Source organism: Myripristis murdjan, chromosome 1 (genome assembly GCF_902150065.1).
Source record: "Myripristis murdjan chromosome 1, fMyrMur1.1, whole genome shotgun sequence".
Taxonomy (NCBI): domain Eukaryota; kingdom Metazoa; phylum Chordata; class Actinopteri; order Holocentriformes; family Holocentridae; genus Myripristis; species Myripristis murdjan.
Genome location: NC_043980.1, coordinates 18793683 through 18819375, shown reverse-complemented (window position 1 = coordinate 18819375; position 25693 = coordinate 18793683). Strand labels below are relative to the sequence as shown.

At 42.6% G+C, this 25693-nt stretch overlaps 2 protein-coding genes across 2 annotated transcripts; one reads left to right on the top strand and one right to left on the bottom strand.

Annotated features, from left to right (window-relative positions):
• The first annotated feature begins 1516 nt into the window (after positions 1–1516).
• Positions 1517–7954, top strand: ccdc86 (coiled-coil domain containing 86). Its single transcript, XM_030079974.1, has 4 exons — positions 1517–2160; positions 2947–3076; positions 3169–3243; positions 6462–7954. The coding sequence occupies exons 1-4, from the start codon at positions 1679–1681 to the stop codon at positions 6573–6575; spliced, it is 801 nt and encodes a 266-aa protein (XP_029935834.1). The 5' UTR covers positions 1517–1678; the 3' UTR covers positions 6576–7954.
• Positions 7955–22404: 14450 nt separating this feature from the next.
• On the bottom strand, positions 22405–23823 carry LOC115362004 (hydroxysteroid dehydrogenase-like protein 2). Its single transcript, XM_030055756.1, has 2 exons — positions 23539–23823; positions 22405–22620 (listed from the first exon to the last, which is right to left on the bottom strand). The coding sequence occupies exons 1-2, from the start codon at positions 23821–23823 to the stop codon at positions 22405–22407; spliced, it is 501 nt and encodes a 166-aa protein (XP_029911616.1).
• Between the last annotated feature and the right edge of the window lie 1870 nt (positions 23824–25693).

The following is a 25693-nucleotide window of genomic DNA, read 5'->3' as shown; positions in this document are numbered from 1 at the left end:
TAAATTCAGCTCAAGTACATAAAGTGTACATGTTACATGCGTATTTCACTAGAAAAGATTATGTAAATACATTTCAGTATGAAAATTACGGAAGCGTAGAGCTGCCAGACCAAGAAAATAAAAACCGAGAGGCTCAGTATCACGTAATTACGTAAAAAGTTTATTGTTATAACAATATATTTTCACGTTATAACGTGAAATTATCACGTTATTTCATTATATGATTTTTTCACGTTATAACGTGAAAATATCACGTTATTTCATGATATGCTTTCACGTTATAACATGAAAGTATCACGTTATTTCGTGATACGACTTTTTCACGTTATAACGTGATAGGTATCACGTTATTTCGTGATACGAATTTTTCACGTTATAATGTGATAGGTATCACGTTATTTCAAGATAGGACATTTTCACGTTATAACGTGAAAGTATCACATTATTTCGTGAAACGTGTTTTTGTTTACTGTCTGCTGGCCATCTGTAAATCATGGCTGCTTTACATGATGCCATTATTATACCGGAGGAAAAACGAGTCGGACCCTCTTGAGGTAGCGTCATTCCTCATTGATCAGCTGGAGGGACACGGCCGGCTGCATGGATACAAGCTCCATCACCTCAACTGCATCCAAGCTGGATATGTTGTCACCCAAAGTACAGTGTTTCTCGACCCCCGCGGGGTCGAGAAACTTTAACAAATGCCTCACTGTACTTTGGGTGACAACATATCCAGCTTGGATGCAGTTGAGGTGATGGAGCTTGTATCCATGCAGCCGGCCGTGTCCCTCCAGCTGATCAATGAGGAATGACGCTACCTCAAGAGGGTCCGACTCGTTTTTCCTCCGGTATAATCCCATTGTTTTCAAAATTCTTCTCAGGGTACGCATGCTTATATGAATGTCATCCACGGAGCCCAATAACTGTAAAATCTCCCCATGTCTCAAGCCAAGCATGAAATATGATCTAATGGCATCATGTAAAGCAGCCATGATTTACAGATGGCCAGCAGACAGTAAACAAAATTCGTATCACGAAATAACGTGATACCTATCACGTTATAACGTGAAAAAGTCGTATCACGAAATAACGTGATACTTTCATGTTATAACGTGAAAGCATATCATGAAATAACGTGATATTTTCACGTTATAACGTGAAAAAAATCATATAATGAAATAACGTGATAATTTCACGTTATAACGTGAAAATATATTGTTATAACAATAAACTTTTTACGTAATTACGTGATACTGAGCCTCTCGGTTTTTATTTTCTTGGTCTGGCAGCTCTACGCTTCCGTAGGATATAATGTTTAGCCTAATCAAACTAATTGTAGCTACAACTTTCACCTGCCGAAAACTTGTTAAGCATCGGTAATATATCAGTCTCTGTTAGTGTGAAACCTTTGTCTACATTATTTGAGAAATTATTCTGTAAATCAAAGCAAAAAGAAGAACTATGAAACCAATTTACACAGACAGCGTGAGTATTTTCTACTGCTGGCGGAAGTGATCAGTGTATGAACCATCTCACTTGCCGTCTCTGGTATTGCGCGATTTTTAGGCAGCAGAGCTCACGTTGCTGGATCTGCACGTGGAGGTACGTCAGTTTGAAAGTGGACTAAAGTTAACAGCGGTATCACATGTTTACTGTGCACGCATATTAGTTAAGGAACATGTCGACGAAGGAAGAAGCCTCGCCGGGTGAAAACCTCCAGCAGGTCGATCAGAGTCCGCCGGTGGTCACACGGACCCGCAGCGGACGCAGGGTGCGCACTCCGGCCGCGCTGCTCGACTCGCAAGTAGCAGGTCCGGTGAGGGCTCCCGGTCGTCGGACGAGGAGATCAGTTCTCCAGGAGGAACTGGGTAAAAACACAAACGCAGAGACAGAAACAGAGAAGAAGGACGAGACCAAGGCGGAGCCCACACCTGTACCATGCAGCGAGTCCGAGTCGACAGAGCCGTGCTCCGAGCCCGGCGGAGACCCGGAATCGCTGCCGCAGGACACCAGGCCCGCACCGGTGGAGACGGCTCCCGCATGCCCAGATAACACGGCCCAGAGAGGCGGCAGTGCAGCGTCCAGTGGGAAACACAGTCCTGCTGTCCCGCTGGGGAAACCTAAATCAGGACGAGTGTGGAAGGACCGCAGTAAACAAAGGTGAGCTCATCACTAGAGCCCACCTGTGTGAACATGGCACTCGTGTGACAGGGACTTGTATTTGAAATCACTAGAATGGTAAGAATTTTGTATTTTTATATTATATTATTCAGATATCACTTTGCAAACAAAAAGGTATAAAGTGCCTCACAAGCCAGAAAATCAAGACAGCAGTTTAGATAATAATAATAATAATAATAATAATAATAATAATAATAAAGGGCAGGTACAGAAGAAAACTGAGTGAATTGAGTGATTTTTTTTTTTTTTTTAAAGAGGAAAGCCTTATGATAAAAGTAGAATAGATTTCAAATGGGGTAGGGACTCATGCACAAAATCACATGCTAAATAATCAAATTAATACTTGTCACATTGAACCCAGAGGTAATGTTTGGTGTGACGTCGCGAAACTCAACAATTTTCAAATAACATTCCTTAAAGAGTGTCATGGAGGGCTTAAAGTGTGCAGGTTTTCACATGAAGCAAACACCACATAATAAGTTACTCTTTCTGAAGGGGTGCAAATCAGTGAAATCAGCTGGTGTAGTGTTTGGTTGGAATTGTCAGTTAATTAATTGAATGGAAAACTTAACTAATTGGCAGATCAGTTCCTGAAATTGTGCTAGTCAGTGAAATTAGCGGCTGTAGTAACAAAAAAGTGAATACTACCTGAGTCCTATGGTATGTAGTTCCCTATTCTTGCTTAACACGGTAATCAGCCCTGTCTTAGAGTGTTTTGACTCATCCATCCATCCATCCCCACTCAAATGTGACCTTGTCTTCCAGGTTCTCTGCGTTGGTAAGAGATAAACCGTTGCGCACCTCTTGGGAAAAAAAGATGGAGGCCAAGCGAGAGAAGGAGCTTGTCAAAAAGTACTCTTTACAACTTGTAGAGGAGAAGGCGAGAGCGAAGGAGGTAGGATGTATGATGCATATTGCTTTGATCCTTGCAGTACAGCAGTATCGTTGCACCTTATTTAACGTTTCCCAATATCCTGTTTTTAATAGGAAAAAAGGAAGAGGCGAGAAGAGAACTTGAAGCGGCGTGCTGAGAACGAACGCAAGGCAGAAATTGTGCAAGTGGTACGTCAAATATCATTGTACACACAAACAAGCTTATACAGTAGACACACGCAGGCTTCCAAGTCTTTCTATGACTGCAGGAAATTGTTTTTTTTTTTTTTTTTTCCCCCCGGGCATTTCTGCTTTATTGACAGTCACAGTGGAGATAGACAGGAAAGGCAGGGGATAGAGGGGGGATGACATGCAGCAAAGGACCTGAGGTCGGATTCGTACCCTGGTCGCTGCGATCGGGACTAAGCCCTGGTACATGGTACGTGCTCTTAACCAGAGAGCCACCAGTGCGCCCCAATTGTGTGTTTTCTTCATACTGTCTACAGAAATGAAGTGTATATACTTTATGGGACAGGATTCAGACTCCTCCACATTTGCACTGCAAAAGCCAATTGCATGACATCAATAACAACTAGATTTTCAAGAGTGCTTGCCTAGCATCAAGACTTAAATGATAAGGCCTAAACCACAGTGGCTTAACGGTACTTCATAAGGACAACAATAACCAAGAAAATATAGACCCCATCTGTGTTTGTAAATAACCTAAGCCAGTGTTTGCATGACTTTCACACAATACTTTATGTCCGAAGGAAAAAGTTTTCAATTTAAGAGTGCAATAAACAGTCAGCTACAAATAGTCATTGCTGTTAGTATTTTGCAGTCGGTGCTTTCAAAGCTGCTAGCTCAGATGCTCCATATAGACTATGAAATTTTTGACCAGCTGGGTTGGGAGTTGACAGCTGAGTTCCACTTGCTACTGAGCCTATTCAAGGAAGGTACATCAAAAATTATATTTGGCGAACTTGACTGATATGCTAGCAGCACACACTGAAGGCTGCAGTCACTGTCAAGTCACAACGTTTACAGCAACATAAGCAATAGCATTGAACAGTGTGGTTAAAAATCAAATTGTGATTAATTTTACAGATACTGTGGTATGATTCATGATTTCAGAAGGAGTGATGATTTTTGCATTATAATTTTCATTTTCACTGAAAAAGCTATTATGCAATGATGATGATGGTGTGTTTTTTGCTGGGCTCTGTACCAGGCAAACATGTTTTCTTACATCTGGAAAATACAATTTGTAGACCAGGCCATCTCTGCAACACCTTAATATTTTATTTACAACAGTGATCCTCACTATTTTTTTTTTTTTTTTTCATGAGAGCCACACTGGCAACACACACACACACACACACACACACATACTCCACACCAAGCATATCTGCCTACCAATTTGTCACACAATATGTAATGCAGCCAATACAGTTATGATTAAGTCAAGATGCGCATTGGCATCTTACATCAAAGCTACTTTTTTTTTTTTTAAACATCGAAACAACTTAATTCCAAGTCATTGCTATCTTAGCGATCAATAAAACTGTCAGTCAAACAGAAAGTCAGGCAAAAAATGTTCGTTTCAATAGTTAATACTTGATGAAACTGTGCTCTCTCTGCTTTTACTGCAACAAACCATGGCAACAAAAACAAACAACATGCTTCACATAATAACACAAAGCAGGTAGTGCGTATATATTAATGTGGGGGAAGTGTGTGTGTACCTGTGTTTGCATGTAGATTCTGCCTCTGTGTTCCAAAGTTTTTTTCTTTATTAGTGGATACAGAGGCCAGGCATCCTGATCTTTCTTACAGCAGCTGCTTGTTCACGCGACACGAGTCCTCGTGTCCCGCTGCAGCAGACAGGTAGGACAGGTACGCGACGTCAAACAGAAGAGCGGCTGTCTGCTACACCTACAGGTCTGGAAGCGGCGGTGACGTCACCTGCTGCTCCCGATCTATGTCAGATGTCAAACCACAGCAAAAGCTCTGTTGCGTTTAAGGTTGAGAAATGCCTGGGAAAATGTAGCTTCTGCGGACGCTACCGCGCTATTTGATCAGTAAAATAGTTTCACTACTTAAAAGCTATTTGATTTGAAAAACAGCAACGCTACAACCACGCTACTGACAAATGTAGTTACACTGGTAACGTCGCTACTTGTAACGCCGCTACTGCCCAACACTGTTTGAAAATATATAGATTTTTTGTGAGTTATGTGTATTGACTGCATTGCCATATAAATCACTGGCTGCCATGCAAGCCACTAATTAAAGCTTGGCGAGCCGCCAGCCGGTTTGTTTGCTGTAGTCCTCATTTCAGATAATTCTCACTGCTAGAGGAGGAAAGAAAACAGGGAAATCATGGATTTTTTTAAGGACTTATTTTGGCAGTTTTGCTTTATTTGAGAGTGACAGTAGAGAGAGAGACAAGGAAGGAATGAGAGAGAGAAGGGATGACATGCAGCAAAGGGCCCAGGATTCAAACCCAAGCCACACAGAATTGGCTACATGAATGAAATGGAGATGGCAGCCCACAGGTACTTGCCAGATCATGGCGCTATAGGGCAAATATTCACATTTTAGTCCATAACTAGACTGCAATTCAAACACCAAACTTTGAGTGTTCTTTGGCAATGGGACAACCCATTTCTGCTATTATGTTTTTTTGTTTGTTTGTTTTGTTTTTAAAATTTATATGGAAAAATCTTATAGTGATCTCACACAGTATTATCTTCCTTAACTGAGTTACAGACCAAAAATAATATATCACAGTATGTTCTTTAGTATAATGCAAAAAAAAAAAAAAAAAAAAAAACTATGGACAGTGTGATTTATTTTAGCTGCAAAAAATAATGTACATTTTTTCTAAACAGTTATTACTGCCACCTAAGAAATGTAAGCATACATATCCCTATTCAAAATGTAAGTGAGGTAAAATATATTTTTTACTGCACACACATTTGAAAGGATGGTTGAAATGACAAAGAAAGTTGCTGGAGTGTTGTTGCTCTGGCCAGGATTCTCTATGAAAAATACCAGAAATAATCAAGTCAAATAAGCCTTTGTGGTGTCTTGGCATTACAGACCTGGTGCTTACTATATTATACATACAGTCAAAATAAAAGCTAAATAAATAAAAGTAAAAGCTTAAAAATATTTCTTTCCACAGTGATGCCTCTTGTACATCGTCTTATTATCTTTTGGGAGATGCCTGTGTCATTTCCAATTAATAAAAAAACTTGCTGGTTGAGTAAAAGTAACTTTAAATCAAAATTTGCCAGGGGTATGAATAATTTTGGGCTTGACTGTACATACATAGGCACATACACTCTGTTAGTGATGTGACCTCTTTTCACCGTGCATTGTTTTTTCTTATGTGTTTGCAGATTCGGAATACAGCAAAGATTAAGAGGATGAAGAAGAAACAACTAAGGAAAATTGAGAAGAGGGACACCCTGAATATACTGCAGAAGTCACAGCCTCCTAAATCTAAAAGCTAAAAGGCAAAGGAGAAATAAGGATGGCCATGGTCACGCTTTCAGCTGAAGTTTATAAACATCCTAAAATATTAAAATAAGACTTTGTGTTTTGACTGTAACACTGCTTATATATGCCAGCTCTGGACAAGTTGACTGATGGGGGGAAAAGTTATAACAAAGAAAAACAAGCTTTTTGATGATTAATGTACACCTAAACACAATGAAATGCTTGATAAGCAAATGTTTCTTCAATGAAAACAGAAAAAAAAAAAAAAAACAAGCTGCACAGCCTTCTATGATGGTGGTCAGGTACTTACTCAATTTTATATCTAGAGTAGACCACCAAACAGTTAAAGCTCTGCCTTAAGTGTTTTATTACCAGATTTATACATTTTATTGTACTGATTTGCTAAGTCTCCCTCCTATTTAATCTTAGAGTACATGTGAAAACAAAATTTCATGTATTTGCAAGGTAAAATAATATACAAGCAGTCAACTTTATTTGTGAATTTTCTACTTAATACAAAGGAGGACTCAAGTTGATCAAATTGTCATTAAAACAGATTGCTGAAGTGTAACGGTGTGTTCAAAGTGCTACATGCAGTTAATTGTTGAGTATCACACGAATGTTAACTTAAAAAGTTTACAAAGTTATCCATGTCTTGGTAAATAACACAAAAATGGACATTAAATATGCAAATTTTGAATGTGATGTACTGGTAACTGCAAATCTAACATCTCTGGTTTGAAGATATCTCAATATAGGCATGGTGTAACTCAAATGGCCCTACAAATGACAACTGACAGTAGAGATGAGCCATAATAGTCAGCTAATCAGTTAGCATGGCCCTGCTTAAAATACTCTTTAGTGTTACCGACATTTTAAAGTAGACCACAGTTGCAAGCACCAAGGCAGAAAAAGGTGAGACATTTTCATTTCTCAGGGGACATCAAAAAAGTCAGGACTCATGGGGTTAATTCTTAATTGATTCTCAACAGTTTTAGTATTAGAGTACAGCGTAGCCTTTAATGTAGTCTATTGCCTTGTTCTTGCAGTGTTTGGTTTATCAGTTTCCCAGCAAGAAGGACACATGAGCGCCCCACCAAGTCATGTAAATCAGGAATAGAGGTGGCATTCATTAACTACTCACTCAGTTACTATGTTACCATCATGCATCTCACAGCACATGTGTTGGATAGCAAGGCTAATTATAACTTTAAACATACAATTTTAAGTCATTCTTCAGTATTTATTGCAGTTATGTGTTTAATCATTGTCTGGTTTTGCTGTTTGACCACACGTGTGATGTGACCACGCAAATGGGGGTTTGGCTATTATTTTTCTATTGTGATACTTTTTTACTGGAAGAAATTAACAATAAATAATTTACATGGGGTTACTTCACTTTGGTCTTTATTGATGATCTCATAGTAATCCTGTTCATGTCATTTGGTTAACAGCAGAACAATTTCCTGCCATAAAATAGTTCCACCATTTTGGACAACAGCTGAAATGAAACCAAAATAAGAATGTGTGGTGTTGTACAACCCTCAAAACAATTTTTTAGCTTATGCCACATCTCAAAATTGTGTTATTTTTCACTTTGTATGTACTGTCCACTGTACCAGTACACTTCCAGTGAAGCTCTTGTTCTTGTGACAGGAAAGGAGCTAATGAACCAAACTTGGTGGATGTATTACACTCAAATTCCAAGCTATCACTTTAAATTACTCCACTACGCAAGATTTTGGTGCTCAGGAATTCTTTTTCTGTATGGAGCTAGACGTGGGACTCCACGCCATTTCCTGACATATGAGCTAATCAACCTCTCTAACTTCTTCACCTTTGACAGCGGTATCTCATATACTGTCAAAGCCCACATTAGCTGAGGCAACAGCCCAAACCACAAGTTTTGTTTTCCTGGCATCCTTGAAGGCTATATCTGCAATGCCTCTAATGAGGTGATGCTTCATCCCCTGAAACTACTTCTTGTCATTCAGACTGGAACAATCCACCTCCCAAGGCTTTTAGCAGGCTTTTCTAAAACTGTTGGAATCCCTTCATCATTCATGGAAAAAAACTTTCATGTACCAGCTTCCCTTAAATAGTTGATAGACTCCTTGATTTACGTGGTTTAACTTTCATCCTAGCCCGAGTTTGATTACCACTCAGTTTACTTATCAGCTTTTACATACAAATAGCTGAAGTTTGTATGATAGTCACAACGTTTATTAATGCACTAATGGGTGGGAGGTGGTGTTGTATTCTGGCTGCATTTCCCCACCTACCACCACCCACTGCCATTGTAAAAGGTAAAAAGGCCAAAAACTCAGTATGAGATATGACCTATATGTGCACATGCCACTTATATGGTTTAATCTATATTATTGTGAGAACAAGGCCAAGGCATGTTTTTATTTTAAAAGAACTGGAAGGAAGAATTTACAGTTGTATGGACTGTGTCTGAAAGAACCTCAAAGTGAAGGTCATGCACGGATCTACAATCCAAGTTATGTTGCACAATCAGTCCTTTGTGGCTAGAGAAGCAGGCTTGTGACCGGTAGGAAAATGTAGGTGGGGCGAGTGAATGAACATTACTCTTCCCATCCCTCAATACCCACAGCTGATGTGCCAGTATGAGCAAGGCACATATTATGTATACATGCCATTGTGCTCTTGACCTCTCCCTCCACTGACAGCGGCTGTTATACCAACAAGACAAAGAACCTGAAAAATGGCATGTCAGGATCACCTGCAAAACCAGTAAGGGTGTGAAGGGCCTGTCCCCTCTGATGGAATTTAGGCTCAAAAAACAGCATACACATTGCCTGACATCAAAGCACCAGCAGAGGTCATAAGACTGCCAAGGGCAATGATGGATCACATTAAATACTGGAAAGCATGAGCAGAGGTCATTTTTTACTCATGCTTTGTCTTTCTCGCTTAGCATCCTATCATAAATGCTGAGTAAAACATTTTAGAAATTGCCTTCACCACAATAACAAAACCAATAAATAATACATATTATCTCACAGTGAAACTGAATAATCCCCCCCAAACATGTTCCAAACCAACCCCAACAGCCTGCCAGGCCACAAGCTGTCCCCTGCAACTTGGAGAAAGCAAAAGTAAGGGAATGAAAGGAGTTGGGGGTTTACAGCAGGAGAAGAATAGGGAAAAGGTTCAGTAGTCACTATTCAAAATACCACAGTCACTGTTCAAAGTAGTGGAGCCTGCAACAATGCATCCACAGCCACAGTGTCATAGCCTTTATGTTCAGATCAAGGAACTGTAGGAACAAAAAACAAATGATCAGCCTCTAATTCAGGCATTGCAAGGTGCGTAGAAAAGTTAGTGGGTTGTGGTTTGGCACCACAAATGGTGCCAACTCCAGACCCCATCAAAGCCGGGGCCTCCTTCACCAGTGATGCCAACTGAACTTTTTAGAAAAAAAAAAACTGATAGCAATTACTGAAACAGCAATAATACGCCGCCATCCCAAAAAAGTGTATGAGCTCCTGTCGAGTGGTAGGCTTTGGAAGCTGCTCAGCTGCCAACACTTTGACATGTCGATCCCATCCAAGCACCCATCCCAGGTATGCCACTGTCACACAAGCAGATTCACAGTTTGCGACTCGTACACCCACACTCCTGAACTTACTGATTACACAGCCCTGTTTTTTAAAAAATGAGTTTGTCAAACTGTGATGGTTGTGTGCACCTCCCTTGGTGTTGAGTTTGTAATGTAATGTAATTTTTGAGAAAGTATTTGGCACATGAAATGTGCTTCTAATGTCAAATCTAATGTCAAACGATTTGATATTAGAAGTATTATTACGTGCACTACCACTAACGTAATATATTTACTTAAATGTCCATGTGGTTTAGGATATGTGGGTAAAACAAATCGAGCATTAAAAACACACATCGCCGAGCACACATGCAGCATACAAAATCAGGACCCTAAGAGTCCAGTAGCTATGCATTTTCTGCAGGCGAAACATAACGTGGCATCCCTGACATACCAAGGAATCAAACATGTTAAATGTCCGAGACGAGGAGGGGACATAAATAGACTGTTGTTAAAACGAGAATCCTTTTGGATATTACTTTGGGCACAATGTCTCCCAAAGGCATGAATGAGGACTTTTCCATTAATCATTTTCTCTAGCCTAGATGATTAGTCATTCACCTGAATTGACAGATTGATTTTTAATCTATTGTTTATTGTTATGTCTCTTTGATGTTATATATTGATGTAAACTATTGTAAAACTCTTTGTGAATGATCCCATGTTTGATGACATCACCAGGGGGTGTTTATATATACACGGGTGAAACACATCAGTAAAAAAATGACCTGATGTTGAGTGATGAGTGTGCAGGCTTTTTTCATCTTTTTTGGCACACGAAATGAGTCAAATTTAATTTGAAATGCTCATATGACAGAGGTAGATGAAGCAAACAACCCAAGTGAGCCATCAAATGGTGCAATTAACTTAGTTGTCATTTGTAGTGAAATTTGTCTGTGACACAGCGTTTGCAGTCATTGGACACTACATATGCAGTGATGATATCTGGTATCTATTTGTTCCAATCATAATAATGCAAACCTCCAGAATAGTGATTTATAATCACAACATACGGTTTATACATTCCATTATCAAAAAGGAAAAAAAATCATATTTTGATCTTTTTTTGTACATCTTCTTGAACTGAAAGATGCTTGTGCAACCTTTTAAATCAATCTGTACTCACAGTTTTTCACCAGCAACTGAAAGACACATCTGCTTTGAAGTATTCCATGCATGCTGATGCTTAAAATTTTATTTCCTTCTATGGCCCTCATCCTCTGAACCAAAAACAAATAACTTTTATAAACATACGGGTAGTAATCATAATCATAATCATAATCATAATGGTAATAATAATAATAGCAATTCTTCTCAGTCTTCTCAGTCTAGACTTAATAAAACTTTTTCTGTGATATAAACAGAGGCTTTACGTTGGTCATGTACAGGTTGCCCCACACTTCCACAAAGTGACTAAAATAAGGCAAAATAAGTATATTGTTTAAAATAAGTAATAATTAATTTGACTAGAAGTTAGCCTGATGAAAGAATCTATAAGAATGACTATTCAGTTAATCTGCCAATTCAGTTAATCTGCCAATCCATAGACGGTTATAGAATAACTATAACTTATCAGATAGGGATCCCTGAGAATACATCTTATTAAATATGGGTCCTCAGCCTGATGTGTATCACTCTGGGGGGAGTGATACACATTTTTGATACCAAAAATGTTGGGAACCACTGCTGTAGAAGTTGTCTGGGTCACTGAGAATGCAACCAGCGTTGCCAGGAATGAGGTCTTGACAAACAAAAGCACCCAACAAAGGCAAAGCTTTTCCCTGACCTTTATTCTCATTCCATTGATTATACATAATACATATGTTGTTGAAGCAGTGTATAAGCACAGTAGTCTCCTTTGTGTTATTCAGCAAGACAGTTCTTCTCCAGCTTATTTACTCTGCAAATCCTGTCAACAGCACTAGAATAATTTGACATCCATGAAAACAAAAGATAAACAGCAAAGTGTTACCTTGAGGTAACTTTTGTGAAAGGAATGATCACACTGTCATTTTAACAAACTAGTTTAAAGCTGGGTTACTTTCACATCATTATTTATGCTTGTCATTGAGTGTATAAAGGTTGTGACAAACCTCATGACAAAGTTAAAAGCTGCACACCCGAGAGAGTGAACTAATTACAAGAGCAGCATTGCGCATCACAGCACAATAGAAGTAAAACTGCAAAGATTTAATTTTGTAAGTACAATCTAAAAATGTTCTGATAGTAGCTATAATTTAATTTGTCTTCAGATTTGATTAGAAATGAATTAGGCTACTTTTTGCAGTTTTCATTCATATGTTTTATTTGCAATTTTAAAAATTTTGATTAATACGTAGAGATCTTCAATATTTGCCTGTATTTCAAATATATTTAACATGTTTTTTTTGATCGATCAAAATGAAAAAAAAAAAACTTCCATTTTCATTTCTTTCTTTAGAAATCTGATAAAGATTAAAAATGCTTCTTACAGTTGTGACACATCTTCTGATAATTGGTGAGTAATTTTTTTCCCCTGTTATATTTAGTGAGTTCTTGTATGATGTAATTTTTGCATAGGGATACAGACATATCTCTCTCTTTGTTTTAATCAGCAGCATCAACAGATTTCAAGTTAGCTGCAGCCACCGCAACCACAGCTGCAGGCATGACCACTGCAGCTGCAGGCATGACCACCGCAGCTGCAGGCATGACCACCACAGCTGCAGCCATGACCACCACAGCTGCAGCAATGACCACCACAGCTGCAGGCATGACCAACACAGCTGCGGCACTGACCACCACAGCTGCGGCCATGACCACCACAGCTGCAGCCGCAACCACCGCTGCTGCTGCAACGACCACAAACACCACTGCTGCTAACACTGCAGCTGCATCTGCTGGGATGATGTACAAGACCTCTCTAATACTTGTAATGGTACAACTATTTCCACAGAGGGGATAAAAGTTTGATTTTTAAGGCAATTCACCTTCTGAATTATTCTTAGAAGCAATGTGTTGATAGTTTTTGAAACCTACAGTGCCCTAAACTATTGAAAATCATTTTAAATCATCATATTAAAAGTTGGCCATTATCCTGTGCTGCTGTAGCTGTGTCACTGACCTTGGTCAAGGCCTCCTGCTGCTTTGGTAGGCTTTGTTTTATCTGATAGTGTGAATTATTTTGTAATATGACTGTATTGCCTTGGTAATTTGCTCACTTGGTCGGAAGCTATTGCACACCTAGCCAGGAAGGGGTCTGCTCCCTCTCTGGTGCTTGTCAAGATTTCTTCCATTTTCCCTATTTCATCTGTGTGTTTTTTTAGGGAGTTTTTTCTAACCCTCTGTGAGGATCAAGGTCAGGGGGGTGTCGTTCTGTTTTGTTGTAAACCTGTAGGCCTGTAAAGCCTTTTGAGCCAGTAAGCAGTGATTTTGAGCTCTAAATAAACTTAAACTTGAGCTCAAAATTGAACCTTGTATTTTATTTAAATATTTAAGCTATAAAATGGCTAAGCTGCAGAGACTTATGTGTTAATTGTCCACTGACATATTCATCACTACTCTGATGTGTTACTGAATTTCATTTAAGTTTCCAAAGTTGGGAAAGATTTGTATAGACATGCATATATACATGGGTGGCACGGTGGTGCAGTGGTTAGCACTGTTGCCTCACAGTGAGAAGGTCCTGGGTTCGATTCCCACCCAAGGTCCTTTCTGTGTGGAGTTTGCATGTTCTCCCCGTGTCTGCGTGGGTTTCCTCTGGGTACTCCGGTTTCTTCTCGCTGTCCAAAGACATGCAGGTTAGGTGAATTGGAGAAGCTAAATTGCCCCTAGGTATGACTGTGTGTGTGAATGTCAGTGTTTGTCTGCCCTGCGATGGTCTGGCGATTTGTCCAGGGTGTTTCCTTGCCTTCGCCCTATGTGTGCTGGGATAGGCTCCAGCACCCCCCCTCCACACACATACACACACACATTTTAAGCCATGAAGATTTGTTTTATTAAGATGTCTATGACTGATGGCTGATCTCATTAGATGTTATGCACTCTTGTTTTGTTGGAATCCACAGAATATACTTTTATGGTAATGATGGTAAATAATACATACACATTACAGGTTAGGTGTGCTGTTCTTTATTTGGAATTAATTACTTATACTTTTATACAATTTTATGTTAAATACAATAAACATTAATTACTTAATTATGTCAAACTTCCCTTATACACCAAAAAACTGCCATGGGTATAAAACAATAAAATATATGTGAAACTGAAGTATTAAAGAAAAGTAGAGTGCAGCTAATTTAAAACAAATATTGCAGACAAATATTACAGAATAATTTTTTCATAATGTAAGCGACTAATTCATAACTGAGCAATTGAATTCATTAAAATGAAAGGTTTGACATTATGATTTGTTACAAATTATGTTATTTGTGTAGTGTTTCAGTTTTCTTGTTGAAGTATAAATGTTACATTTACATAGAAACAAGCTATAAACTATAAACATACCCCAACTGTAAGTATACTCAGATCATAATCAAAGAAATTAATAATTTCACAGATACGGATTACATTTACTTTGAATATCCCTTATATTTTATCCATTTATTGTAGACCTGTTTAAAAGAAAGCAAAATAACTTAACAGTAAAGTGACCACATTCAGTGGTCTGCTTACTGTCGTTGCTCTGCTGGTGGTAGTTGATATTGCAGCTGTAGTTTCTGTTGTTGGTTTTGATGAGGATGATGTTGACGTTGCTGGGAATACTGTTGTAGCAGCAACAGCTGTTGTTGCTGCTGTTGTACTTGTCAGAGTTGCAATTGATGTGTGAGCTGCTGTTGTCTGGGAAGATGTGGAGTACGGAGCATTACTTGTAGTTGTTGGTGCTGCTCTTATCGTTGTGGGAGCTGCTGTTGTTGCAGTAACAGCTGTAGATGCTATTAATTCAGTGGTCTGTGGTGTTGCAACTGTAGTTGTAGATGCTGTTGTATTTTCTTTTTAAAAGAACAGAAAAAAACATTCGTAATTTAAACTTGTTGTATCAAACACACAGTATAATTTATTGCTTTTTCTTAACCATTTTTGTACTGCCACCAAATCAAGATAGCAGCAATAAAAGGTTTAATGAAAAAGCATATCATGTGGTTATAAGCAATCATGTTGACATTTGTAAAATGAAAAACACTAAATGATCATGTTCACAATTATAAAAAACTGAAAACTGTGAGAATCAAAAGTGGGATGACTCATAACAAAAACACTAACCTGTTCTAATAGTGTTAGGGATGACATCTAGGAATACCACTGATTGATTGATTGCCAGTTTTAGAGATTCTACTACATTAGCACCAGTAGGAACCACTGTCTGGTTCTTGAAGATCACTTTGATTTCCACCCCAACAGATCCACGCCTAATAAAAGAAAAGATGGTCAGTTTCAATTATGAATCACTGAAACACAACCATTTCTGAAAATGTTAAGTATGACTTACCAAAAACTTAGCACTTTGGATCTCAGGAAAATCAATGGATACATAATGTGGAACCCTCTGTTGCACTAATGAATTGGAGAAAATAAATTGGTTAGTTTGTTTATTGTCTTGAAATGTTTATGTTTTGATGTCCAGTAGAGTAAGGTAATGTAAATAATGCATGTTAATTTATTTAACATTTCCCTTATCTCAGAAGGAATATTTTAATAAATGAGTGATACATTACCTCTGTTGTAACATTATAAACCAAGTCTTTGTATTCTTGAGACTGTTGATTGTAGTAACCTGGGATGAAATCACGGTAAAGATCCAACAGTATAATTACGAAGCCCTCATTGCCTTGTGGGGGATCAGCTGATGTCGTAGTTGTGGTGCTGGTTCTTATTGTGGTTATCTGTGTACTCGAAGCAGTAACAGAAGCTGTGGTAGGGGCCCAAGTTCTCAAAACACTGGTTGTGGATGCTTCTGACACTGCTGCTGTTGAAATCTGTAAGAGGAGAAACAATGCAAAGTAGAGACTGTTTTTTCCATGGAAAAAAAGCTCACCACATAGTCACCATTACAACACACAGAGACAGATTTACAAAAGATTGTGTGTGGGAGCTTTATGGCCTATGCAGTATTCATTACTGTTGCAATGGCTTGTGAAATGTATAACTTAAGTTGTTTCTCATGCACAAAGTACAGCATATAGACCAGGCACAGCTTATATATGTGGTTGAGTTCTTTTGTATTCCAATAAAGTGCTGAAATACATGATGGATTAGAATTTTGCTTTGGTCAGCAAAATGTTGCACACATTAATAATGACTAGTACAATTTCAGGTAACTGATGTAACCAATTTGTGGAGCAAGCAAAAAAGGTGGGAGCTGTCACCCACCCCCATCCTTGAACTGTTTTCAGTCTTGGTAACATTGAAAGATATCGCAACAGTGACTCCAAGATAAGTCTTAATACTCCAATAGTTAAAATCAAATTTGTTCTAGCAAGTTTTAATTGCTCCAAGAATGTTTTAACCATTGTATTCCGTTTTTCTCAGGGTACATAAAGAAGTGTTAAAATCAAATTAGAGATAATTTTATTGCATGACTAAGATTACTACTCAGAGAGGACTTATATTTGAAAAATGTTATTCACTTCCTTTTCCTCAGAACAGAAATGATGAGGACACAGCTGCTAAACATTACGTAAAACTCTCTTGTTTGGATATGTACAAATAACATGATTACTAGATAAGAGAAATTATGTTAAATATCTTGACTCAGAAAGTTTCATTGCCAGTAACTGAACAAATAAGAGAAATGCATGCTCATCATATTTTACAATTTTCTAGTTCTTCTCCTTTTTTGATTATAAGAAGATTATATGATGGCATGTTATGGCAAAACGATCTTTCACTTTGAAAGTTAAACAAACTAGACCACAAAAGGCTGAAAAATGTTGTGCATCAAAGCAAGACAGTGCATAGTGAATTTTCACCACTGTGATGGTGATTCGCTGTTTTTCAAATTTTTGATTTTTGTAAAAAATCTTGAAACAATAATGCATTTGAAAGTATGTATGTATACAGTATCTTAAAACAAAATTGTTACAACTGATAAGGCCCAAAAACTGGCCATAGAATGTCATTTACTTACAATTGCACCATTAGAAGATGCAGAATGTGCAGGCAATAGTGTTGTAGATGCTGTGAATGTAACAGAAAAAACTGCTGCAGTAGTTCCTGGAGATACCCTTGTAGTAAAGGGAGCAGTTTCTATTGTGCTCTGGGTGGTAGTAGAGGACTGAAGATTGATTGAAGTTAATAGTATTGGGGGAGCTGCTGTTGAAGATGTTTGAGCTGATGTTGTAGGTGTTGCTAGAGCTGCTTTTGTAGTTTTGGGAAATACTGCTGAAGATGTGGGAGATGCTGTTGTAGGATTGGGATATGATGTTGTAGCTATGGCCTCTGCAATTGAAGTTGAAGGAGCTGCTGTTGTTATTGGGGGAACAACTGTTGTAATTGTGGCTGCTGTAGCAGCCGTTGTGTGAGCTGAACCAATAATTGTTGGAGCTGCTGTTGTGGTTGTAGGAGCTGCAGCTGTAAGTCTGAGAATTTCTGATGCGGTCGGAGTTGCTGGTGCAGTTGCTAAAGCTAAGGTTGTACTTCTTGGACCAGCTCTTGTAGTAGTGTGAGCCGCTGTTGTGGTTGTGGGAGCTGCAGTTATGGTGGCACTTGGAGTTGTAGTTGTGGGGGTAGCAGTTGTGGTTTTTGGAGCGACTGTAGTAGTTGTCATTGCCACTGTTGTGGTTGTGGGAGCTGCTGTTGTAGTTGTGGGAGGGGCTGTAGTTGTTGTTGTTGGTTGTGCTGTTGTGGTTGTGGGAGCGGCGGTGGTGGTTGTTGGTGCCACTGTTGTCATTGTGGAAGCAGAAGTGGTAGTGGTGGGAGTTTCAGTTGTTGTTGTTTGACCTGGAGTTGCGGTGGTTGTAGCTGAAGTTGTAGTTTTGGGATTGGCTGTTGTAGTTGTGGGGGCAGCAGTAGTGGTTGTGGGAGTTGCAGTTGTTGTTGTTTGAGCTTCAGTTGTAGTGGTTGGAGCTTCAGTTGTGGTTGTTGGAGCTGCTGTTTTGGTTGTGGGAGCTGCAGTTGTGGTTGTTGGAACAGCCGTAGTAGTGGTGGCAGCTTCAGTTGTTGTTGTTGGAGCTGCACTTGTAGTGGTTGGTTTTGCAGTTGCGGATGTTGGTGCCACTGTTGTGGTTGTTGGAGCTGGAGTTGTAGTTGTTGGAGTCATTGCTGTGGTGGTAGCTGAAGTGGTAGTTGTTGAGGCAGCAGTGGTCGTTGTGGGAGCTGCAGTTGTGGTTGTGGGAACGGCTGTAGCAGTTGTGGGGGAAGCAGTTGTGGTTGTTGGAGCTGCAGTTGTGGTTCTTGGAGTCGCTGTCGTGGTGCTGGAAGCTTCAGTTGTGGTTGTGGGAGCTGCAGTTGTGGTTGTTGGAGCAGCTGTAGTAGTGGTGGGAGCTTCAGTTGTTGTTGTTGGAGCTGCAGTTGTGGTTGTGGGAGCTGCAGTTGTAGTTGTTGGAGATGACGTTGTGGTTGTGGGAGCGACTGTTGTAGATGTGGGGGCAGCAGTTGTGGTTGTTGGAGCAGCTGTTGTGGTTGTGGGAGCTGCAGTTGTGGTTGTTGGAGCTGCTGTTGTAGTTGTTGGAGCTGCTGTTGTGGTTGTTGGAGCCACTGTTGTGGTGGTAGCTGAACTGCTGGTTGTGGGGGCAGCAGTGGTGGTTGTGGGAGTTGCAGTTGTTGTTGTTGGAGCTTCAGTTGTAGTGGTTGGAGCTGCAGTTGTGGTTGTTGGAGCTGCTGTTGTAGTGGTTGGACCTGCAGTTGTGGTTGTTGGAGCTGCAGTTGAAGTTGTTTGAGACATTGTTATGGTGGTAGCTGAAGTGCTAGTTGTGGAGGCAGCAGTTGTGGTTGTGGGAGCTGCAGTTGTGGTTGTGGGAGTGACTGTTGTAGATGTGGGGGCGGCAGTTGTGGTTGTTGGAGCTGCAGTTGTGGTTGTTGGAACAGCCGTAGTAGTGGTGGGAGCTTCAGTTGTGGTTGTGGGAGCTGCAGTTGTGGTTGTTGGAGCCGCTGTAGTAGTGGTGCGGGCTTCAGTTGTTGTTGTTGGAGGTGCAGTTGTAGTGGTTGGATTTGCAGTTGCGGTTGTTGGTGCCACTTTTGTGGTTGTTGGAGCTGCAGCTGTAGTTGTTGGAGTCGCTGTTGTGGTGGTAGCTGAAGTGCGAGTTGTGGAGGCAGCAGTGGTGGTTGTGGGAGCTGCAGTTGTGATTGTGGGAACAGCTGTGGTCGTTGTGGGGGCAGCAGTTGTGGTTGTTGGAGCTGCAGTTGTGGTTGTTGGAGCCGCTATAGTAGTCGTGGGAGCTTCAGTTGTAGTTGTTGGATTTGCAGTTGTGGCTGTTGGTGCCAATGTTGTGGTTCTTGGAGCCGCTGTTGTAGTCGTGGGAGTTGCAGTCGTTGTTGGAGCTTCAGTTGTAGTGGTTGGAGCTGCAGTTGTAGTTGTTGGTGCCACTGTTGTGGTTGTTGGAGCAGCAGTTGTAGTTGTTTGAGACGTTGTTGTGGTGGTAGCTGAAGTGCTAGTTGTGGAGGCAGCAGTGGTGGTTGTGGGAGCTGCAGTTGTGGTTGTTGGAGCCACTCTAGTAGTGATGGAGGCTTCAGTTGTTGTTGTTGGAGCTTCAGTTGTAATTGTTGGATTTGCAGTTGTGGTTGTTCCTGCTACTGTTGTGGTTGTTGGAGCCGCTGTTGTAGTCGTGGGAGCTGTAGTTGCAGTTGTTGTAGCTGCTGTTGTGGTGGTAGCTGAAGTGCTAGCTGTGGGGGCAGCAGTGGTGGTTGTGGGAGTTGCAGTTGTTGTTGTTTGTGATGCAGTTGCAGTAGTTGGAACCACAGATGTAGTCGTGGGAGCTGCAGTTGTGGTTGTGAGAGCTGCAGTTGTAGTTGTGGGAGCTGCAGTTGTAGTTGTTGGAGCTACTGTTGTGGTGGAAGCTGAAGTGCTATTTGTTGGGCCAGCAGTTGTGGTTGTGGGAGATGCAGTTGTTGTTGGTGGTGCTTCACTTGTAGTGGGTGAAGTTGCAGTTGTGGTTGTTGGAGCTGCAGTTGTGATTGTTGGAGCTGCTGTTGTAGTTGTATGAGCAACAGTTGTGGTTGTTGGAACCACAGTTGTAGTCGTGGGAGCTGCAGTTGTGGTTGTGAGAGCTGCAGTTGTAGTCGTGGGAGCTGCTGTTGTAGTTGTTGGAGCTACTTTTGTGGTGGAAGCTGAAGTGTTAGTTGTTGGGCCAGCAGTTGTGGTTGTGGGAGCGGTTGTGTTGGTTGTTCGTGCCACTGTTGTCATTGTGGAAGCAGAAGTGGTAGTGGTGGGAGCTTCAGCTGTTGTTGTTTGAGCTTCAGTTGCAGTGGTTGGAGCTTCAGTTGTGGTTGTGGGAGCGACTGTTGTAGATGTGGGGGCAGCAGTTGTGGTTGTTGGAGCTGCAGTTGTGGTTGTTGGAGCAGCTGTAGTAGTGGTGGGAGCTTCAGTTGTTGTTGTTGGAGCTTCAGTTGTAATTGTTGGATTTGCAGGTGTGGTTGTTGGTGCTACTTTTGTGGTTGTTGGAGCCGCTGTTGTAGTCATGGGAGCTGTAGTTGTAGTTTTTGGAGCTGCTGTTGTGGTGGAAGCTGAAGTACTAATTGTGCGGGAAGCAGTGGTGGTTCTGGGAGTTGCAGTTGTTGTTGTTTGAGCTGCAGTTGCAGTGGTTTGAGCTGCAGTTGTAGTTGTGGAGGCAGCTGTTGTTGTTGTTGGAGCTGCAGTTGTAGTTGTTGGAGCTGCACTTGTGGTTGTTGGGTCAACAGTTGTTGTTGTGGGAGCTGCAGTTGTGGTTGTGGGAGCGGCTGTGGTGGTTGTTGGTGCCACTGTTGTTGTTGGAGCTTCAGTTGTAGTGGTTGGCGCTGCAGTTGTGGTTGTTGGCGCAGCTGTTGTAGTTGTGGGGGGCAGCAGTTGTGGTTGTGGGAGCTGCAGATGTGGTTGTGGCAGCAGCTGTGGTGGTTGTTTGTGCCAATGTTGTGGTGGGAGCTGAAGTGCTAGTTATAGGGGCAGCAGTTGTGGTGGTGGGAGCTTCAGTTGTTGTTGTTTGAGCTGCAGTTGTGGTTGTTTGAGCTGCAGTTGTGGTTGTGAGAGCTGCAGTTGTGGTTGTGGGAGCGGCTGTGGTGGTTGTTTGTGCAACTGTTGTTGTTGTGGGAGAAGAAGTGGTAGTGGTTGCAGGAGCTGCAGTTGTAGTTGTTGGAGCCGCTGTTGTGGTTGTTGGAGCCACTGTTGTAGTCGTGGGAGCTGCAGTAGTGGTTGTAGGAGCTGCAGTTGTAGTCGTGGCAGCTGCAGTTGTAGTTGTTTGAGCCACTGTTGTGGTGGGAGCTGAAGTGCTAGTTGTGGGGGCAGCAGTTGTGGTTGTGGGAGCTGCTGTTGAAGTGGTGGGAGCTGCAGTTGTTTTTGTTGGAGCTTCAGTTGTAGTGGTTGGAGCTGCAGTTGTGGTTGTGGGAGCTGCTGTTGTAGTTGTGGGGGCAGCAATTGTGGTTGTGGGAGCTGCAGTTGTAGTTGTGGGAGTGGCTGTGGTGGTTGTTTGTGCCTCTGTTGTTGATGTGGGAGAAGTAGTGGTAGTGGTGGGAGCTTCAGTTGTTGTTGTTTGAGCTGCAGTTGTAGTGGTTGGAGCTGCAGTTGTAGTTGTTTGAGCCACTGTTGTGGTGGGAGCTGAAGTGCTAGTTGTGGGGGCAGCAGTTGTGGTGGTGGGAGCTTCAGTTGTTGTTGTCTGAGCTGCAGTTGTGGTTGTTTGAGCTGCAGTTGTGGTTGTGAGAGCTGCAGTTGTGGTTGTGAGAGCTGCAGTTGTGGTTGTGGGAGCCATTGTTGTAGTCGTGGGAGCTGCAGTAGTGGTTGTAGGAGCTGCAGTTGTTGTCGTGACAGCTGCAGTTGTAGTTGTTTGAGCCACTGTTGTGGTGGGAGCTGAAGTGCTAGTTGTGGGGGGCAGCAGTTGTGGTTGTGGGAGCTGCTGTTGAAGTGGTGGGAGCTGCACTTGTTGTTGTTGGAGCTTCAGTTGTAGTGGTTGGAGCTGCAGTTGTGGTTGTTGGAGTTGCCGTTGTACTTGTGGAGGCAGCAGTTGTGGTTGTTGGAGCTGTACTTTTCGTTGTGGGAGCTACAGTTGTGGTTGTAGGAGCTGCAGTTGTGGTTGTTGGAGCCGCTGTTGTGGTTGTTGGAGCCACTGTTGTAGTCATGGGAACTGCAGTAGTTTTTGTAGGAGCTGCAGTTGTGGTCGTGGCAGCTGCAGTTGTAGTTGTTTGAGCCACTGTTGTGGTGGGAGCTGAAGCGCTAGTTGTGGGGGCAGCAGTTGTGGTTGTTGGAGCCGCTGTTGTGGTTGTTGGAGCCGCTGTTGTGGTTGTTGGAGCCACTGTTGTAGTTTTGGGAGCTTCAGTTGTTGTTGTTTGAGCTACAGTTGTGGTTGTGGGAGCTGCAGTTGTTGTCGTGACAGCTGCAGTTGTAGTTGTTGGAGCCACTGTTGTGGTGGGAGCTGAAGTGCTAGTTGTGGGGGCAGCAGTTGTGGTGGTGGGAGTTTCAGTTGTTGTTGTTTGAGCTGCAGTTGTTGTTTTTTGAGCTGCAGTTGTGGTTGTGGGAGCGGCTGTGGTGGTTGTTTGTGCCACTGTTGTTGTTGTGGGAGAAGAAGTGGTACTGGAGGGAGCTTCAGTTGTTGTTGTTTGAGCTGCAGTTGTAGTGGTTGGAGCTGCAGTTGTAGTTGTTGGAGCCTCTGTTGTGGTTGTTGGAGCCACTGTTGTAGTCGTGGGAGCTGCAGTAGTGGTTGTAGGAGCTGCAGTTGTAGTCGTGGCAGCTGCAGTTGTAGTTGTTTGAGCCACTGTTGTGGTGGGAGCTGAAGTGCTAGTTGTGGGGGCAGCAGTTGTGGTTGTGGGAGCTGCTGTTGAAGTGGTGGGAGCTGCAGTTGTTGTTGTTGGAGCTTCAGTTGTAGTGGTTGGAGCTGCAGTTGTGGTTGTTGGAGTTGCCGTTGTACTTGTGGGGGCAGCAGTTGTGGTTGTTGGAGCTGTACTTTTCGTTGTGGGAGCTACAGTTGTGGTTGTAGGAGCTGCAGTTGTGGTTGTTGGAGCCGCTGTTGTGGTTGTTGGAGCCACTGTTGTAGTCGTGGGAGCTGCAGTAGTTGTTGTAGGAGCTGCAGTTGTTGTCGTGGCACCTGCAGTTGTAGTTGTTTGAGCCACTGTTGTGGTTGGAGCTGAAGCGCTAGTTTTGAGGGCAGCAGTTGTGGTTGTTGGAGCCGCTGTTGTGGTTGTTGGAGCCACTGTTGCAGTCGTGGGAGCTTCAGTTGTTGTTGTTTGAGCTACAGTTGTGGTTGTGGGAACTGCAGTTGTGGTTGTTGGAGCAGCTGTGGTGGTTGTTGGTGCCACTGTTGTTGTTGGAGCTTCAGTTGTAGTGGTTGGCGCTGCAGTTGTGGTTGTGGGAGCGGCTGTTGTAGTTGTGGGGGCAGCAGTTGTGGTTGTTGGAGCGGCTGTGGTGGTTGTTGGAGCCACTGTAGTAGTGGTGGGGGCTTCAGTTGTTGTTGTTGGAGCTTCAGTTGTAATTGTTGGATTTGCAGGTGTGGTTTGTTGGTGCTACTTTGTGTGTTGTTGGAGCCGCTGTTGTAGGTCATGGGAGCTGTAGTTGTAGTTTTTGGAGCTGCTGTTGTGGTGGAAGCTGAAGTACTAATTGTGCGGGAAGCAGTGGTGGTTCTGGGAGTTGCAGTTGTTGTTGTTTGAGCTGCAGTTGCAGTGGTTTGAGCTGCAGTTGTAGTTGTGGAGGCAGCTGTTGTTGTTGTTGGAGCTGCAGTTGTAGTTGTTGGAGCTGCAGTTGTGGTTGTGGGGGCAACAGTTGTGGTTGTGGGAGCTGCAGTTGTGGTTGTGGGAGCGGCTGTGGTGGTTGTTGGTGCCACTGTTGTTGTTGGAGCTTCAGTTGTAGTGCTTGGCGCTGCAGTTGTGGTTGTTGGAAGCAGCTGTTGTAGTTGGGGGGGCAGCAATTGTGGTTGTGGGAGCTGCAGATGTGGTTGTGGCAGCAGCTGTGGTGGTTGTTTGTGCCAATGTTGTGGTGGGAGCTGAAGTGCTAGTTGTGGGGGCAGCAGTTGTGGTGGTGGGAGCTTCAGTTGTTGTTGTTTGAGCTGCAGTTGTGGTTGTTTGAGCTGCAGTTGTGGTTGTTGGCGCTGCAGTTGTGGTTGTGGGAGCGGCTGTGGTGGTTGTTTGTGCCACTGTTGTTGATGTGGGAGAAGAAGTGGTAGTGGTTGCAGGAGCTGCAGTTGTAGTTGTTGGAGCCGCTGTTGTGGTTGTTGGAGCCACTGTTGTGGTTGTGGGAGCTGCAGTAGTGGTTGTAGGAGCTGGCAGTTGTAGTCGAGGCAGCTGCAGTTGGTAGTTGTTTGAGCCACTGTTGTGGTGGAGCTGAAGTGCTAGTTGTGGGGGCAGCAGTTGTGGTTGTGGGAGCTGCTGTTGAAGTGGTGGGAGCTGCAGTTGTTGTTGTTGGAGCTTCAGTTGTAGTGGTTGGAGCTGCAGTTGTGGTTGTGGGAGCTGCTGTTGTAGTTGTGGGGGCAGCAGTTGTGGTTGTGGGAGCTGCAGTTGTGGTTGTGGGAGTGGCTGTGGTGGTTGTTTGTGCCACTGTTGTTGATGTGGGAGAAGTAGTGGTAGTGGTGGGAGCTTCAGTTGTTGATGTTTGAGCTGCAGTTGTAGTGGTTGGAGCTGCAGTTGTAGTTGTTTGAGCCACTGTTGTGGTGGGAGCTGAAGTGCTAGTTGTGGGGGCAGCAGTTATGGTGGTGGGAGTTTCAGTTGTTGTTATTTGAGCTGCAGTTGTGGTTGTTTGAGCTGCAGTTGTGGTTGTGAGAGCTGCAGTTGTGGTTGTGAGAGCTGCAGTTGTGGTTGTGAGAGCTGCAGTTGTGGTTGTGGGAGCCATTGTTGTAGTCGTGGGAGCTGCAGTAGTGGTTGTAGGAGCTGCAGTTGTTGTCGTGACAGCTGCAGTTGTAGTTGTTTGAGCCACTGTTGTGGTGGGAGCTGAAGTGCTAGTTGTGGGGGCAGCAGTTGTGGTTGTGGGAGCTGCTGTTGAAGTGGTGGGAGCTGCACTTGTTGTTGTTGGAGCTTCAGTTGTAGTGGTTGGAGCTGCAGTTGTGGTTGTTGGAGTTGCCGTTGTACTTGTGGAGGCAGCAGTTGTGGTTGTTGGAGCTGTACTTTTCGTTGTGGGAGCTACAGTTGTGGTTGTAGGAGCTGCAGTTGTGGTTGTTGGAGCCGCTGTTGTGGTTGTTGGAGCCACTGTTGTAGTCATGGAACTGCAGTAGTTGTTGTAGGAGCTGCAGTTGTTGTCGTGGCAGCTGCAGTTGTAGTTGTTTGAGCCACTGTTGTGGTGGGAGCTGAAGCGCTAGTTGTGGGGGCAGCAGTTGTGGTTGTTGGAGCCGCTGTTGTGGTTGTTGGAGCCACTGTTGTAGTCGTGGGAGCTTCAGTTGTTGTTTGAGCTACAGTGTGGTTGTGGGAGCTGCAGTTTTGTCGTGA